This window comes from Phyllobates terribilis, unplaced genomic scaffold, assembly GCF_046119375.1.
Source record: "Phyllobates terribilis strain yellow unplaced genomic scaffold, ASM4611937v1 Scaffold_7__3_contigs__length_470593459, whole genome shotgun sequence".
NCBI classification, from domain to species: Eukaryota; Metazoa; Chordata; class Amphibia; order Anura; family Dendrobatidae; genus Phyllobates; species Phyllobates terribilis.
Window position 1 is genome coordinate 111465866 of NW_027362767.1, and position 19217 is coordinate 111485082.

Consider the following 19217-nt stretch of genomic DNA (forward strand, 5'->3'; position numbering starts at 1 on the left):
AAAAATAACCTTATGACCCAATGTCAACATGAGTTTATGTCAAACTAATCTGACCAGCTTCTATGACAAGGCAAGTTCCTGAATGAACCTGGTTAACACCATGGATGTCCCTTCAAAGGCATTTGATATAGTGCTATGTAAAAAGTTGGTTCATAAAATGAGAAAATATGTGTATATTCTGTGATTAGAAGTTGATCCAGGGAACTAGTCCGATTGCTGTATGTAACATAGTAACATAGTTTTTAAGGTTGAAGGAAGACTAAGTCCATCTAGTTCAACCCATAGCCTAACATGTTGATCCAGAGAAGGCAAAAAAAAAAACATGTGGCAAACACTAAGCTCCACATTGGTGAAAAAAATTGCTTCCTGACTCCATACGACAATCAGACTAGTTCCCTGGATCAACGCCCTATCAAGGAATCTAGAATATATAACCTGTAATATTATACTTTTCAAGAAAGGCATCCAGGCCCTTCTTAAATTTTAGTAGTGAATCACTCATTACAACATCATGCGGCAGAGAGTTCCATAGTCTCACTGCTCTTACAGTAAAGAATCCCCGTCTGTGTTATGATTAAACCTTCTTTCCTCCAGATGTAGAAGATGCCCCCTTGTCCCCGTCTCAGGCCTCTGAGTAAAAAGCTTAGTAGAAAGGTCTTTGTACTGTCCCCTCATATACTTGTACATAGTAATAAGATCACCCCTAAGCCTTCGTTTTTCCACAGTAAATAACCCCAAGTGTAATAACCTGTCTTGGTATTGCAGACCCCCAGTCCTCTAATAACCTTGGTGTCTCTTCTCTGCACCCGCTCTAGTTCAGCTATGTCTTTCTTATACACCAGAACTGTACACAGTATTCTAAGTGTGGTCGCACTAATGACTTGTATAGAGGTAAAATGATGTTCTCCTCATGAGCATCTATGCCTCTTTTAATGCATCCCATTATTTTATTTGCCTTTGCAGCAGCTGCCTGACACTGGCCACTAAACCTGAGCTTGTCGTCCACCAATACACCCAGGTCTTTTTCAGTGACAGTTTTGCCAAGTGTTTTACAATTAAGCATATAATTATACATTTTATTTCCTCTGCCCAAGTGCATTACCTTACATTTATCCCCATTAAAGCTCATTTGCCATTTATCAGCCCAAGCTTCTAGTTTACATAGATCTTCCTGTAATATAAAATTGTCCTCCTCTGTATTGATTACCCTGCAGAGTTTAGTGTCATCTGCAAATATTGAAATATTACTCTGTATGCCCCCTACAAGGTCATTAATAAATATGTTAAAAAGAAGGGGGCCCAATACTGACCCCTGTGGTACCCCACTGTTAACTGAGACCCAGTCTGAGTGCTTTCCATTAATAACCACCCTTTGTTTCCTATCACTGAGCCAATTCTTAACCCACATAAATATATTTTCCCCTATCCCCATTGTTCTCATTTTATGCATCAACCTTTTGTGTGGAACTGTATGAAAAGTTTTTGAAAAGTCCATATACACAACATCCTCTGCATTTCCTTGGTCCTGTCCAGAACTTGCCTCCTCATAAAAACTGATCAGATTAGTTTGACAGGAACGGTCCCTCGTAAACCCATGTTGATATTGGGTCATGAGGTTATTCTTCTTCAGATACTCTAGTATAGCATCTCTTAGGAAACCCTCCAGGATTTTACCCACAGTAGAGGTTAAGCTTACTGGCCTATAATTTCCAAGTTCAGTTTTTGTCCCCTTTTTGAATATTGGCACCACATTTGCTACACGCCAGTCGTGTGGTACATACCCTGTCATTATGGAATCTTTAAAGATTAAAAATAATGGTCTATCTATGACGTTACTTAATTCCTGCAGTACTCGCGGGTGTATCCCATCCGGGCCCGGGGATTTGTCAACTTCAGTGATTTTTAGACGCCGCCGTACTTCCTGCTGGGTTAAGCAAGTGACATTTAATGGAGAATTTTTGTTATCACTGATCATGTTTTCTGTCACGCGATTTTCTTATGTAAATACTGTTGAAAAAAAAAATCATTTAGCATATTGGCTTTTTCCTCATCCTCATCCACCATTTCACCCAGACTATTTTTAAGAGGACCAACACTATCATTTTTTAGTTTTTTACTATTTATGTAGTTAAAGAATATTTTGGGGTTATTTTTACTTTCTCTGGCAATGAGTCTCTCTGTCTCAATCTTTGCTGCCTTGATTTGGGTTTTACAGAATTTATTTAATTTTCTGTATTTATTTAATGCCTCATCACTACCTACTTACTTTAGTTCTCTAAATGCTTTATTTTTGTCACTTATTGCGCCCCTTACAGCTCTATTTAGCCATAGTGGTTTCCTCCTATTTCTAGCATGTTTATTCCCATAGGGTATAGATTGTGCACAGGTCCTATTCAGGATGCTAATAAATGTCTCCCATTTGCTGTGTAGTTTTATGTCTCAGGATATCGTCCCAGTTTATTGTACTAAAATCATCTCTCAACCGTTGGAAATTTGCCTTCCTGAAGTTTAGTGTCCTTGTAACCCCTCTACTACACATCTTATTAAAGGTTACATGAAAACGTATTATTTTATGATCACTATTACCCAAGTGACCCCCCCAACTCGTATATTTGATATGCTTTCTGGCCTATTTGTTAATATTAGGTCTAGCAGTGCCCCCCTTCTTGTTGGGCCCTGAACCAGTTGTGAAAGGTAATTGTCTCTCATAGTTGTCAAAAACCTATTACCTTTGCTTGAACTACTGGTTTCTGTTCCCCAATGTATTTCAGGGTAGTTGAAGTCCCCCATAATAATGACTTCTCCTTGAGTCGCTGCTTCATCTATTTGCTTTATGAGGATATTCTCCGCTGCTTCCATTATTTTTGGAGACTTATAACAAACCCCTATCAGTAATTTTTTTTTTTTTTTCCCCTCCCCTTATCTCCACCCACAGGGACTCTACATTTTCATTAGATTCATATATATTCTCACTCAAGATGGGTTTTAAGGATGATTTTACATATAAACACACACCCCCCCCCTCGCTTGTTTGTACGGTCATTTCTGAACAGACTATAGCAGTGTAAATTAACTGCCCAGTCATGGCTCTCGTCCAGCCATGTCTCAGATATCCCCACCATGTCATAATTATTTTCCAACAAAATTAATTCTAATTCCTCCATTTGGTTAGTGAGGCTCCTGGCATTAGTGTACATGCATTTTAAGTATCTCTCTGTACCTCTATTCCTTCTTACTATATTGACTGTTCTAACCCCACCCTCAATTTCTTTACTTGTGCCCAGGTCACTATCTGCACAATCTTCCCCACCTATAAAATGAATACCCCCCCCCCAATCCCTAGTTTAAACAATCCTCCAACCTTCTAGCCATTTTCTCCCCCAGCACAGCTGCACCCTCCCTGTTGAGGTGCAGCCTGTCCCTAGCGTAGAACCTGTAGCCTAATGAGAAGTCGGCCCAGTTCTCCAGGAACCCAAGCCCCTCCTTCCTACACCAATTTCTGAGCCATTTATTTATCTCCCCAGAGAATACCACCTTGGAGGTCCTTGCTTTAAGCTTGCAGTCTCATTCCCTGAAATCATCTTTAAGGATCTTCCACCTACCTCTAACATTGTCATTTGTGCCAATGTGCACCATGACCGCTTGGTCCTCACCAGCCCCTCCCAGTAATCTGTCAACCTGATCAGTGATGTGCCGGACTCGAGCGCCAGGTAGGCAGCACACGTTTCGACGATCCCTGTCTTTGTGACAGATTGCCCTATCTGTTCCCCTAATAATTGAGTCCCCCACTACCAGCACCTGCCTGGCCTGCCCTGCTCTCCTATTTCCCCCCATACTGGAGCTGACACTCCTCCCGCTTTCAGAGGACATGCCTTGCTGCAGCAGTGCTACCCCTGTACCACACACCATGTGGAGTTGGGAAGGGATTTTTCCCCTAATATGGGACAATTATCTTCTTCCTGGGGTTTTTGCCTTCCTTTGGATCAACATGTTAAGTTATAGATTGAGCTTAATTGACGTATGTTTAGCTTCAACCTTCAAACTATTAAGGTGTCATCTCCTGCCTTAGAAGACAGTTTTTTTTTTCCTCATGAATTGAAAGTGTATGATTGATTAGTCCAGGAGTAGAAAAGTAAATTCATCTGATTTAGATATATTAAGAGGTGCCTTGAACTCCATTTTAATATTTATATATATATATATATATAAAAAAAAAAAAAAATAGTTCAGTAAACTGTAACTATTGTTCTCTTATGTAGATGACAGTAGAGTGAACTGTGAGCTTCTCCACTGTGTCTACCAAGCAGTTGGCGGACTTCATTGCACCAGCCGACAGCGACAAAAGAAATGTTGTGTTCAGCTTTGGTGGGCATGAACGACCAATCTGCTGATCTCCTACCTCCCTTCCTCCTTCCTACTCAATACTGAGCAAAGGAATACTTATGACCATGTGATATTTCAGTTTTTCTTTTTTAATAAATTTGCAAAAATTTCTACATTTCTGTTTTTTTTTCAGTCAAGATGGGGTTCAGAGTGTACTTTAATGAGAGAAAAAATGAACTTGTTACAATTTACCAAATGGCCGCAATGAAACAAAGAGTGAAAAATGTAAAGGGGTCTGAATACTTTCCTTACCCACTGTATATATGTATATTTGTATTTGTGCAGAATTTGAGCAATAGTGGTATTATTGGTAATTAGATGGACCTATGGGAAATCTGGTTGTTACTATTCTTTAATGGATCAGCCTATTTTGAAGCCTTGTTTGTTCCTTATATGTACTATTCTACTTCAGGTACTATTATGTGTTCTAGTGTTTATAATGGTATCTAAGGGGTAACATTTCTCCTTGCGGAGAGCGGCATGTTAAGCATGTCACGGTGGGGAGACATTTAAAGCCGCAATGCTTCTCTGGGAAATATGCAAATTGTCTCTTCAGAGAGGAAGAGGACCAGAACGCTAGTGCCACCTACAGGGAGTAGCAATCTTAATAGTCAATAGTGACCCTTTAACGAGCCTTATCACGTGACTTAGGATATAAGCCAGAAACTCAATTTGCAGACGCTGTGTTTTGGGGTACTGCCGAGGTACTATTGACTTTTAGGATTGCTACTTCCTGTAGGTGGAACTATAGTTCTAGTCCTCTTCCTTTCTGAAGAGACAATTTGCATATTTCCCAGAGGAGCATTGCGGCTTTAAAAGTCTTCTCACCGTGACATGCTTAACATGTCGCTCTCCACAAAGAGAAACGTTACCCCTTAGATACCGGTCTGACGCCTCTCACCCAGCCAAACCAGAACTCACACTTTGCACTGACGAGGGGCAGCACCCCGAGACACAGTGTCTGCAAATTGAGTTTCTAGTTCTGGCTTATGACGCACCCTCTGGGCCGTGGGGTACCCGGAGCCGGGCCTGTAGATGCTGGGGGTTGTAGTCACCGTGGCGGTGACCCGGTCCGTGACCCAGGTGGTCAACCTAAGGGTAGTTTATGTATATCTGTTATGTATAGTCTGACTATGCCACCTGTGGAATGCAGTTATTGGGAACCGCTGCTGCGGAGCAGTCCGCTGAAGCTGGTGGTATGTGCAGCAAGGTGATGTAACTCCCCACAGGAAGAGTGGAGCTTCAGGGCAGCGTGTATGGATGATGGTGGTGGTAGTGCAAGGTATCAGTAATGACAACACGGAGTCTTTGCAGTGCAGTCCCAGGGTCTTTACTGTTGGCAATTATATGGGCCCCAACGGGAGTACCGACTAGTGATGAGGGCCTGATCAGTCTGGGAACAATCCTAGAGTCCTCCTGGCCAGGTGAAGTTGTAGGCCTGCCGTTCTGACTATACTCTTTGGCTATCCTGCTTATAGTCGTGTTGTAGCCCACGTCCCTGAGTGTAACGTGCTGCGCTCACCCGTATGGCTGGCGACTCGGACCTTGTGTATTCCTCGCTCCTCTGTGGCGGTACGGGTCCTTTCGTGTGGCTGAGCCTCCGGGCTTCTGTTGGGCCAGGAGACCTGCAATCCCCTGCCCTGCGGTATCTGCTGCTGGGTATGTAATCCCCACAGCCTCGAACTCCGGCGTCCGGTCCTCTGTTGATACTATCCAGGACGAGCTAACTCGAGCTCCAGTCCCTGGCTCTCTACTCCTTCGTGTCCTACATGACTTCGCACACTGAACTCTAGACTCCGACTCTGACTGACTAACCCCGCCTCCAGATCCAGTTATATAGGACAGGATCCTCCCCTTTCTGGTCTGGAGCAGGAGGTGTTGCATGTAATGTGTTCCTGACCAAGAAACTCCTGTTTTGCTCCCAGACATGGTATTACTACCACTGTGGCAACCAGACCCTCTGGGGTGCCACACTTATATCTGAAGTCATGTGATAAGGCTTGTTAAAGGGTCACTATTGACTTTTAGGATTGCTAATTCCTGTAGACTTTAAGTATGGCGGAAGATTTGATGCGCCAGTGTTATTCCATTCTGGCTGCTGGTGGATGTCCTATCCCCCTCGTTGAATTGCAGCTGATGCTCCATTCATAGTTTCTGGATAAGTGAGAATTTTGTTATAATCACATTACCCCTTTAATTATCTGCACTAATTACAGCAAAACACAATTGGGAATATATTGAGAATCTAAAATGATTTTATTACCTTCAGGCTCATCCTTGTGTATGTGTGGAAGGAAAAATAAAGTATGAAGAAAATAAAGAGAATGGTAAGTTGTTATTAAAGAACAATGATTTGCTTATCCTGTTTGAAGCATTTTTCATGCTGGTTATAAGAAAGTGGAAAATCTTAAATTACAAACAAAAAAAAATCCTGAATTCTGACTGCTGCAGGGATTTAAACGAAAAAGAAGAATGAATGACATTCACTTGAATGTTGTTGGGAACTGTGTGATTATGTGATTATTTTCACAAATATAGCAGGAAGAACATCACAAGCTACTTAATAATATATTGATACTAGCAGATCGACAATATTTTATCCTCCCCCCCCCCCCCTTTTTTTAAATTACTGCTCATCGTTTAGTTCTCCTTAAGACTCCGCAACTCTTTGTTCCTGTGCTAAACAAGGGGGAAGCACTTTATAAATCATGAAATTGGTGCAGATCGGTGAAACGTGCCTTATAATGCCATGTATAGCACCTTTCTGATAATAGTCGTAACCCCTTTAAGACTGAAAAACGGATCCTTTTTACTGGAACCCATGGAATCATGGTTTGAGATTTATTTACAGTGGATTGCATACAAAGCCTAAGTATGAACATGTCTAATTTTTCAGGGGACTGCATGCTAAAGCTGGCTGTGCCGGGGTCTTATGAGAAACAGATAAGTGCTTCAGTTAAGAAATCGCAAAGTAATAAAGAGGGCACATTTGTTTTCCATGCTGATAAAGATATGAGTCCACATCTAGACGTCTGTCTATTAAAGACGCTGAAAGTAGCACAGGTATTTTACTTGAAAAGTCCACTCTAACTTATTTTAACCCTTTTAAATACCATTGTAGAGTTCAGCGCTCTGCTTCCAGCAATCCCACGCTTATCTATCTTGTGGAACGATTAAAAATTATTATTGCGGGTTAACTTCTTTGGATACAAAGCCAGTTTGACCATAAAGGGGTGTTACTAGAAGTGAAAGTTATCCTTGATTCATAGGATGACTTACTGATTACTGCCAATCCAAATGATTGTCACTTACATTTATGTGAAGCTCTATTGTTTATGGACTGCGAGAAAAAGCCGAGTACAGCGCTCGACTATTATCAGCAGTCCCATAAACAATGAATGGAATAGAGGTTGAGCTACTTCTGGACTCCCATTGATCAGTAAGTTATTCCCCATCTTATTTTTTGGGGGTGAGGCAGTTGTTTTTTTTTTTTTTTTTTTTTTTTTTAATTACTAAAAACAGCTTAATTATTTTTTTTTTTTAATTTAACTTTTTTTAAAAAAATATGTACATATTGTGAATTAATATTGTATCTTTTAATGGCTTAAATAGTACATTACACTACTTACACAGTGCAGTGTATTATGCTTACCGTATATTCCGGCGTATAAGACGACTTTTGAAGACTGAAAAATCTTCTGTCTAGTCTGGGGTCGTCTTATACGCCGGTAATGCTTTTGAACTTTCAGAAATTGACATGCGGGGATACTCTGGGGGTGTTAATAAGCTGCCGTGGCCGTATCCCTGCCATGTCGGAGTTAATATAAGGTGGAGGGAGTTAAAATACGGCGGCGGTAGGTCCAGACAGTCAGCGCTTCTGTGCTGAAACTGACACATCGCTGCGTATTCCCAGCTCCGGACACAGCGCAGGGCTTCTGTGCCGACAGCTTTCACTTGTCACAGAAGCGCTGCGCTGTGTCCGGAGCTGGGAAGTTCGCATCGCTTCTGTGACAATATATGAAAAGCCGGCAATTCAGCAGCGGCATAAGCCGGCACCCGACCATTTAGAATAGAAAGAATAGAGCATCACACATAGATTAGATAGATAGAAACATGTCAGTCACATATATATGAAGTACAGTGACAGTGTTGCTTACTGTACTTGTCATCTAGTGTTAAAATAACGGATTTATTAAAAAAAAAATTGGCGTGGGGTTCCCCTTAATTTTAGTCTCTAGCGAAGGTTAAGCAGACGGCTGGGGCAAATGTTTGAAGCCTGGGAAGGGGGTAATACCCATGGAGGTTCCCAGGCTACTAATATCAGCCCCCAGCTGAACACCTAGCCTTTACTAGCTATTAAAATGGGGGACCCCCCCAAAAAAATGACGTGGGGTCCCCCCTATTTTAATAGCTAGCAAAGGCTAGGCAGACAGCTGGGGGCTGATATTAATAGCCCAGGAAGGGAGCCATGAATATTGGCCCCCTCCCAGACTAGAAACACCAGCCCTCAGCCGCCCCAGAAATGGCGCATTCATAGGATGCGCCAAATCTGGCACTTAGCCTCGCTCTTCCCACTGCCCTGTAGCGGTGGCAGTGGGGTAATAGGGCTGGGGTTGATGTCAGCTTATAATGCCAGCTGACATCAAGCCCAGGTTAGTAATGGAGAGGGGTCTATAAGACACCCCCATTACTAACCCCATAGTCAAAGTTAAAAAAAACACAAACACCCAGAATAAAGTCCTTTAATTGAAATAAAGACACAAATCTTTATTGTTCTAAATTAAACCATACTTACCGTCACGCCCATTCCAGCTGAAGCCAACGATCTCCTGCAATAAAAGTAAAATAATAAAGCAACCTCATCCTTACCTTTCCATGGTTCCCACGACAGCTCCAGCTCTGCTACATCGAGATAACAGGTGGACCGCAGCAGTACGCTGCCATCCAGCCTGTCATCCCGCAGACACTGCGAAGCGCAGGCATGCTTGCGCTCCTCAGTGTCTGACTGACGGCATCCAGATGAGCCGACAATGAACTCAGCTCACCTCCTGGACGTCCGTCACTGACAGCGTGGGAAACTTCTACTGCGCATGCGGGGAGCAGGAGAATTTTCCCACGCTGTCAGTGACGTGCATGAGGTGAGCCGAGTTCATTGGACATGATCTCGGCTCATCTGGATGCCGTCACAGTCAGACACTGAGGAGCACAAGCATGCCTGCGCTTCTCAGTGTCTGCCGCATGGCAAGCTGAACGGCAGCGTTCTGCTGCGGTGCAGCCTGTCATGTGAATGTAGCAGAGCTGGACCGGTCCTGGGAACCATGGAGAGGTAAGGATGAGGTTGCTTTATTATTTTACTTTTATTGCAGGAGATCGTTGGCTTCAGCTGGAATGGGCGTGACTGTAAGTATGGTTTAATTTAGAACAATAAAGAATTGTGTCTTTATTTCAATTAAAGGACTTTTTTCTGGGTGTTGTGTTTTTTTTAATTACTTTACTAGAAATTCATGGTGGTCATGTCTAATATTGGCGTGACCCCATGAATTTCGGGCTTAGGGCCAGCTGATAATGCCAAGCTGGCCCTAACCCCTTTATTACCCAGTGAGCCACCGCACCAGGGCCCTGGATGAGTTGGGTACAGCGCCAGAAGATGGCGCTTCTATGAACGCGCCATTTTCCGGGGTGGCTGCGGACTGCAATTTGCAGCGGGGGGGGCCCAGAAAGCTTGGGCCTCCCTGCGCTGCAGATTCCAGCCCCCAGCTGCCTAGTTGTACCTGGCTGGACACAAAAATAGGGCGAAGCCCCACGTCTTTTTTTTTTTTTAATTATTTCATGAAATAATTAAAAAAAAAAGGGCTTCCCTATATTGTTGTGTCCGGCCAGGTACAAATAGGCAGCTGGTGGTTGGGGGCAGCCCGTTCCTGCCTGCTGTACCTGGCTGGACACAAAAATATGGCGAAGCCCACGTCAACATTTTTGGGAAAAATTAATTACAAAATTAATAATAATTTAGGGACTGCATCTTTATTAACCCCTCAATTGTCATTTAGTGTTAAAATAAAGGATTTTTTAAAAAGAAAATTGGCGTGGGATCCACCATCATTATAGTCTCTAGCGGAGGTTAAGCAGACGGCTGGGGCAGATGTTTGAAGTCTGGGAAGGGGGTAATACCCACGGAGCTTCCCAGGCTACTAATATCAGCCCCCAGCTGAATACCTAGCCTTTACTAGCTATTAGAATGGGGGACCCCCCCAAAAAATGACGTGGGGTCCCCCCTATTTTAATATGTTTATGAGTGACAGTTTTCCTGCTATATACCTGCATGTCATAAGAATTTAAATTAAAAAAGGACCATGTTAAATTCAAATCTGTTTTTTTTTAATTTTTACCGGTGTTTGGTATGCGTTGGAAAAGGGGTAGTCTTATACGGTGAATATATCCTAAACTCTATATTTTAACAGGAAAGTAGGGGGGTCGTCTTATACACCAGGTCGTCTTATACGCCGGAATATACGGTACCTTTCTAACAGGCTGCCAATTAATTGGTTTAAGTCTATGGCAGATGTTAGGACCTTTGTTATGCCCCTTATTGCTATTGCAACCCTTGTCAAAATCCTTGACCACAGGATTTAGGGGAATAAACCGCCGTCCTTAGTCCAACCATTGTAGGGGGATTTCAGATCTATGTTACATGTAAGACATGTTATGTTACTACATCTACAAATCTGACAAGATAAATAACATCATTTTTTTTTTCTTTTTTAAAGAATGACATGGGACCAGAACTTGATAAAAGGACATTATTTTTAGGCAAAGGATCTGTACCAATGTCATCAATTCCTATAGGGCAGGAGATTGATATTGATCTACCTTTGGCCAAGGTAAAATTTAGTTTTTTTATTTATAAAATAAGTTTGACTGAACAGCACTTTAATTATCTTTATATTTTTTAGAATTACATTGTCAATATGAGCATGACCAAGGAAGAGAGGTTAGTTGTATTCTTTAAATTGAATAATTAAATTAAATGGCTAATTTTACTAAAAGTAAAGTTGAAATATAACCCATAATCATGTCAGTCAATAGCCTTATAGTCCTTGGGATAGTTCATCGATATATAGTTGATGATGACAGCTGATTAGCGGTCATCACCACTGGTGGCGACTAGATGTAAACTGTGCACAAAGCAGAACACCACAGGTTACATGTAGTGGCTGCTGCTGAGTACTGCAGATCAGTACTTATTCTCTTCAATAGGAGCTGCTCTGCAGCACCCGGCAGTGACTACTTAATACAGAGATGTGGTGTTCGGGTCCATACCCTGCGTATATCCGGTCACTAGAGGTAATAATAGCTGATCAGTTGGGTTGATGGATGTTATACTCAGTTTTTGTATTGATGATGTATCCTCAGTAGCGGAGAACTATTTTAAAATGTAAAATTTATGTAAAAATTAAAGCACTTCTCTGCTCTCTTGACGTCTGTTTAGTAAATACTTGTATTCCTCAAGATATAACAATTCTGAAACATTTTATTTTAAAACTTTGAAACTACTGTACTCTTAATCTACTGTTGTACTATTCCAAAGTTGTTCCTCCCAAGTTTGTATGAATAAATTGATAACTGGTCATTACAAATCCCCTGGTACTACAGTCTGTCCATGTAGGTACTGATTGACTAGTATGTAGAGCATTATTGACAAGAGGAATAGTAATCCAGATTTCAGTTTATTAAAATATTTCCAGGAAGAATAAGAGAGTAATAGCACTACACAAGTTCTGAGAAAAGATTTTCAAAAATTCGTGTTTTATGAACAAAAACAAAAATAACCGAAGAGCCGGAGGAGCTGACTGATCCACTTTTAAAGAGTTGTCAGTTACAGAACTTCTACTTTAAAATGTCCTAAGTATTTCTAATTTAATACATTATAAGTTCATCATTAAGAACCTTCCTTCACCTGTAAGTCTGAGCACTGGATGACTACAAAAGCTTTTCTTTCTGAGCAATGTAATGCACAGTTTTCCCTGTGTTGACGCTTGCAGGAAAATTGAACACTTGATACCTCTCCTAAAGATTATAGTTATTGCTGTGGATACAAGCAGTGGGACACTCTGGTATCGCCCTATTATTGGGAGACGTCTTTTAATTAGTTATTCTCAAGTTGTCTCTTGAGCAGCACACAACTCTGCAGTCTCCTTGCTATCTCCTCACCTCCTGGTGTCTGGCAGGGCGGGCTCTCCTCCTTGAGTGACTGGTCTGGTGACCAGCAGAGCTGTAGAAGTAAAAAGCTCAGCACAAGTTATGCCAGATATCAGTGGTTTGTTCTGGAGTTTACAGTATTAGCACTATATTATCACGTAGAGATAAAAGGGCATTTGCACAATCGTACAGCTCTGGACAGTGAGAGTAGTGATGCCGGTGCCTGGGGAAGGTGATTACACAGCACTGGTAATAGCTCGTCAGTGGACTGGAGAGGGTTGATTGGGATGTTAGGCAGATCCAAAAATATTATTATTATTTATTTATATAGCACCATTGATTCCATGGTGCTGTACATAAGAAGGGGTTACATACCAGACACAGATATCACTTACAGTAAACAAAACTAACAATGATAGATTAGTACGGAGGGAAGAGGACCCTGCCCTTGCGGGCTTACATTCTACAGGAACAGGAAAGGAGACAGTAGGTTGGGGGGGTTGCAGTAGCTCCGGTGTTGAGGTGGCAGTAAGTAAGGTCATGGCAGGTTGTAAGCTTGTTTGAAGAGATGGGTTTTCAGGTCCTGTCTGAAGGATCCAAATGTGGAGGCTAATCGGACGTGTTGGGGCACAGAATTCCATAGCATGGGGGATATTCGGGAGAAGTCTTGGAGGCGATTGGGTGAGGAACAAATAAGTGTGGAGGAGAGAAGGAGAACTTGGGAGGACTGGAGATTACATGAGGGAATATATCGGGAGATTAGTTCAGAGATGTACGGAGGGGAAAGGTTATGGATGGCTTTGTAGGTCAGTGTTAGTAGTTTGAACTGGATACGCTGGGCAATTGGGAGCCAGTGAAGGGATTTGCAAAGGGGGGCAGTGGAGGAGTAGCGAGGAGAGAGATGAACCAGTCGCGCAGCAGAGTTAAGGATGGACTGGAGGGGTGCGAGAGTGTTAGCAGGTAGGTCACAGAGGAGGATGTTGCAGTCATCGAGGCGGGAGATGATGAGGGCATGCACAAGCAGTTTTGTAGATTGAGGGTTGAGGAAAGGACATATTCTGGAAATAATTTTGAGCTGGAGACGACAAGGGTGGCGAGAGCTTGGATGTGGGATTTGAATGACAGAGCAGAGTCAAGAGTTACTCCGAGGCAGCGGATTGCCGGTACTGGGGAAAGTGTGGTGTCATTTATTGTGATAAAAAGATCAGGAGCAGAAGATACGCGAGATGGGGGAAAGATGAGGAGTTCAGTTTTGTCCACATTGAGCTTGAGGAAGCGAGAGGAGAAGGAGGATATGGCTGATAGACATGCTGGAATTCTGGACAGCAGAGAGGTGACATCTGGGCCAAATAGGTAGATCTGGGTGTTATCAGCGTACAGATGGTATTGGAAGCCATGGGATTTTGAGCTGTCCCAGGCCAAGGGTATAGATTGAGAAGAGTAGGGGTCCTAGGATAGAGCCTTGAAGGACTCCAACAGAGAGGGGGCGGGATGAGGAGGGAGCATGGGAGTGGGAGACGCTAAATGTGCGGTTGGAAAGGAATGAGGAGATCCAAGATAGGGCAAGGTCTTTGACGCCAATGGAAGAGCAGATCTGTAGTAGGAGGCAGTGGTCAACTGCGTCAAAGGCAGAGGACAGGTCAAGAAGGAGTTCAGATAATTGTCTGTTAGCTTTGGTTGTAAGTCATTAGTAATTTTGGTAAGATCAGTTTCAGTGGAATGGTGGGGGCAGAAGCCAGATTGTCGGTTATTAAAGAGAGAGTTAGATGAGAAGTGAGAGGAAAGTTCAGCGTGAACTTGTTGCTCAAGGAGTTTGGAGCCAAATGGGAGCAGCGATATGGGGCGGTAGCTGGACAGGGTGGTTGGGTCGAGGGATGGCTTTTTGAGGATGGGCGTGATTGTGGCATGTTTGAAGGCGGCGGGGAAGGTACCAGAAGTTAGTGATAGGTTGAAAAGATGGGTTAGGGATGGGATGAGTGTGAGGGTGAGGTTGGGGATGAGATGGGATGGGGTCAAGTGCACAAGTGGTGAGGTGTGATTTGGAGAGGAGATGAGTGAGGTCTCCTTCCGTGATGTTGGAAAGGGAGGTTATGGGGGAAGGTCAACGGTCTGGGAAACAAAGGGGTTGTGGTGGTCGGACAGTAAAGACTTGCCATGTTTGGTCAATCTTGTTTCTGAAGTGTGTGGCAAACTCCTCAGCAGAGATGACGGAGGTCGGAGGGGGCAGTGGAGGGTGGATGAGAGAGTTGAAAGTGTTGAATAGCTGTTTGGGGTTGTAGGATAAGGAGGATATGAGGGTTGTGAAGTAGGCCTGTTTAACAGAGGTGAGGGCTGATTTGAATGCAGTGAAGTCATCTTGAGTATGTGTTTTCTTCCAACGATGCTCCGCAACCCTGGACGCTTGCCGAAGCTGTCTAGTGAGGTTGTTGTGCCAGGGTTGCCTATTGACTCGTCGCGCTCTGCCATGCATAAGTGGGGCGACCGAGTCCATAGCTGATGGGAGAGTGGCATTGTAGAAAGCAGTGGTGCTGTCTGTGTCGCGGAGTGAGGATATCAATGTCAGTCGTAGAATAGAGGCAGAGAGCTAATACTTATTTTAATAATCAAATTGTCTTTCTAATAAACTTTGATTAAAAAATCCCTACCATTCCCTATCTAATCTTCTGAACTGCTTTATTTTTTTTACCTACTTCCATTTTGATGACATTTCCTTGGAGAATCTCCAGTAGGATACTCCAACAAGATGTCATCGGGGAGCACAGGAACTGCCGTAGCTTCTGTCCCCTCCCCGTAATGAAGCATCCCTGCACTATTGAGCATGCATTGGTTGTCCGTTCCAACGTATACTCAGTACAAGCTTCCTTGTCAATGTGCAATATTCTTTTTAATGCACAGTGACCGTGCACTTATTCGCCAACTCTTCTGAGGAGTGACAAACTGGCAAGAGAGGGCATTGTAGGTAGAACAGAGATCAACCACGCCCCCGAAACAGACATCACTTTCGGGGCATGGCTAGTCCTTGCTTGCTGCATTTTTATTTTTTACAATGCACACTGAAAGTGCGCTTTGTTGCCGACATGTCACTTCTCATTAGAGCCTAAGAGTGAGCGCACTGTCACATACTGTGCATTGAAAAGAATATTACACAGGAATTTTTTTCTTGTTTTTTTTCAGTAAATTGTACAGTAAAATGAATGGTGACAATCAATACTACAACTTGTTCCATAAAAAAACATCTCATGTTGCTAGATCAACAGAAAAATAAAAAAATTATGGCTCTTGGAAAAAGGTTATGAAAAAAAAAGATTGCAAAAGCAAAAATTGGTCACTGTGGAAAGGGTTAAAGTGGTTCACTTTAACCCCATTAAAGTGTGATCATGGGGATCAGATACCTGGGACCCCTGCTAATTTAGCTGAAATGTGGTCTGGCTAAACCAGATATAAGCAATGCATGGGTTAAAGAGAGACAAACCCATACATTGTTTAGTGGCCCCTGCCGTGCACTGCACGTGGTCTCCCATTGTCTTGTGTATTTTTATGTGTTCCGATGTATTCGCAAGTGAGGGTATGAAGGAGCGGGGACACAGAAATATTATGCTTTTTTGCTTTTAGTGTTTGTAAACAATATTTTCAAATGTTTAATAAATGCAATAGCAAAACGCAATCTAGGTACCCTACTTCAGTTTGGAAATCTTTATAAACGTTTCATGGTTACCGATCTTCTCCAAACCTTCAGTTGACCTTACAATTAAGTGGTAATCTATGGTCCATCTCTAGTATATTTACTAAAAAAAAAAAAAAGTACATTTTAGCACAACATTTGTAAATTTTTCACTACTTGACTTGTATTTTATGTTCTGTCTGAGGTTAGCTCTCAAGAACTGGACATTCGACTTGGGTTTGGTCTGTCTCAGGGAGAGAGAGACTTCATAGAGAAGAGAGAGAAAATTATTGCACAATCTCTCAAAAAAGCCTTGGTGCTGAATGCAGTTCCTGATCAGGTGGGTTGATTATTACATAGAAATAATAATGGGAAAATTAGCAGGCATCGCCTTATTTTGGCTATGATCATAAGCTTTGGTTTCAATTATGGGGACTTTAAATATTGTTTGCATTGGGCATGGACTTTGTTTCATATCCAGCAACTAATAGAGGTGACGGAAACAAACCAAAACCTTTCTTAATGCTAAGGTTGTGTTCACATGTTGCTTTCCCAATGTATTTTTCTTGCCACAATTTTGAAAAAAAAAATGCAATTGGGTGAACATGGCCATGTTCCAATAATTGCCCTTAATTGCATGATAAGCTACTATAATTGTCAGCTTGAGAAATACAGTGGGTACGGAAAGTATTCAGACCCCTTTAAATTTTTCACCCTTTGTTTCATTGCAGCCATTTGGTAAATTCTAAAAAGTTCATTTTTTTTCTCATTAAAGTACACTCTGCACCCCATCTTGACTAAAAAAAAACAGGCCACTGTGCTGTTAGGAACCTTGAGTACTGCAGAAGTTCTTTTATAACCTTGGCCAGATCTGTGCCTTGCCACAATTCTGTCTGAGCTCCTTGGGCAGTTCCTTTGAGCAAATGATTCTCATTTGGTCTGACATGCACTGTGAGCTGTGAGGTCTTATATAGACAGGTGTGTGCCTTTCCAAATCAAGTCCTATCAGTTTAATTAAACACAGCTGGTCTCCCAATGAAGGAGTAGAACCATCTCAAGGAGGATCACAAGGAAATGGACAGCATGAGACTTAAATACGAGTATCTGAGCTTGTTTTTCTTTTTTAAAAAATTTGCAAAAATTTCTAAATTTCTGTGTTTTTTCAGTCAAGATGGGGTGCAGAGTGTACCTTAATAAGAAAAAAAATGAACTTTTTAGAATTTACCAAATGGCTGCAATGAAAAATTTGAAGGGGTCTGAATACTTTCCGTACCCACTGTACTTCAAAATATTATGGTCTTGGAATGAACATTGAAACTAAATTTCCTTCAAGGTATGTGCACACAGTTTTTTTGACTGGGGCAAAAGAAGTTTTCAAGTTTAAACTGATTCAGGAAGCTCCTTTTTCTTGTTTTTTTTTTTAAGTTTTTTTTTGTTTCTTCCAGCAGTCTTGAAGAGTTGTTCAAGTATTTTTGCAGGTTTTTTTTTTTTTTTGCAGCTTTTTGATTGGACTGTGCCTAACTTGCAGCGTTTTAAGTCAGGGGATGCTGCTTTTAAGAAGTGACATGCACTTTATTTTGTTTCACCAGGTATTTTTCAAAGCCTGAAGCAGAAAAAAATTCTCAAAATTGTTAACGTTTGAGCAGCAAGTAATTTTAAAACAAAAAAAATGAGTAGGACAAGTCTTTCCAGCAGTTATTGAAGCATTTTTTCAGAGCGAACCCACTCCAAAAAACTTTTCAAAACTTCACTTACCAATTTATTACAGTTATTACTATTTTTGGATTTTGTTATTATGGTGCTAGGTCCAACTCCATGACATACAATTTCTTTAGGTTGATCTCTTTGGTCCTATTGGAGCGATCATGCTGTTTAACACATACAATCACTAAAGTTAAAAAAAGGCAGATTTTCTATTTTCTTTGTTAAAGGTACTCTGTCACACCAAACACTAATTAAATCACGTATACAGGAATGTAGTGATTTATTTGGCAGAAAAATGAATTGTTTTGTATGCTTTGGTGCACCCTTGGTGTGGCTATGGGCTCAGTGCACCATTGTGCCCCTTCAATTTGCCCATTGAGCACTTGGTCATATGTTGTGCACTACCTGAACTCAATAAGCGACTCTGCCTGATCACAACAGGGGGTAATGGGGATGCTGGAAAGGCAACAGCAGGATAACCTCAATAAATTGAATGGTATGGCAGGTGGTGGCCATAGACCTCTTCCTTCCTGACTGATTCTTCACTACTTTTGCTGGTGTTCCTTTCACTGCTGGTAGCATGAACCCATTCAGGGTGCACATGTTGTCCAGCTTCTGCAGGATGGCAAATTTGTACGTGACATTGCAAGAAGCTTTCAAGCTCATGAAGCATATACCAGGACATGGGCCGTTACTACAGCCCTGGAAAGCTTTGCATGTGTAAGTTACTAACCCAGCCGCAGGCCCAGTTTCTGCTCCTTAATGGAAAAGACTCAACGAGGAGCGTGCGAAGGCCTGACATCCTGTAGTAGCATCTGTGCTCATAGCCCAAGGCCAACACCGTACATCATGACTAGCATTTCCTGGGAACACCAGAATTGGCAACTCTGATATTGGCACCCCATTTTCTTTATAGGTGAGGACAGGTTCACATTAAGCACATGGGAGACACGAAGGAGTCTTGTGATGCCTTGGTGAACATTATGCTGCATTGTCCAGCAAAACCAGTTTGGTGTTGGGTTCAGGGAGGCATATCCTTGGAGAGTCACCCTAACTTGCACATACCATCAACAGTACCTCGACTGCTGTTGGGTACCAAAATAAAATCCTCAGAGCCATTGCCAGATCTTAGACTGGTGCAGTAGGCCCTGGGCTCTGCCTGACGCCAGACTGTACCCGGCCTCATGTGGCCAGAGTGTGTAGGCAGTTTTATGGATGATGCCATTAACTGGTCCCCATATTCACTAGACTTGATTCCAATTGATACCCCATA

The 19217-nt window shown here is 42.2% G+C and overlaps 1 protein-coding gene across 2 annotated transcripts in view; it reads left to right on the forward strand.

The window, feature by feature from the left end:
• Positions 1-19217, forward strand: part of PLA2G4F (phospholipase A2 group IVF) — a 114148-nt gene that overhangs the window by 44412 nt on the left and 50519 nt on the right. For both annotated transcript variants that reach the window (XM_073639097.1, XM_073639098.1), the window contains 5 exons: positions 6653-6710; positions 7280-7446; positions 11148-11261; positions 11334-11371; positions 16451-16580. In XM_073639097.1, the coding sequence (XP_073495198.1) occupies positions 6653-6710; positions 7280-7446; positions 11148-11261; positions 11334-11371; positions 16451-16580 (507 nt within the window). The remainder of the gene's footprint in view (positions 1-6652; positions 6711-7279; positions 7447-11147; positions 11262-11333; positions 11372-16450; positions 16581-19217) is intronic.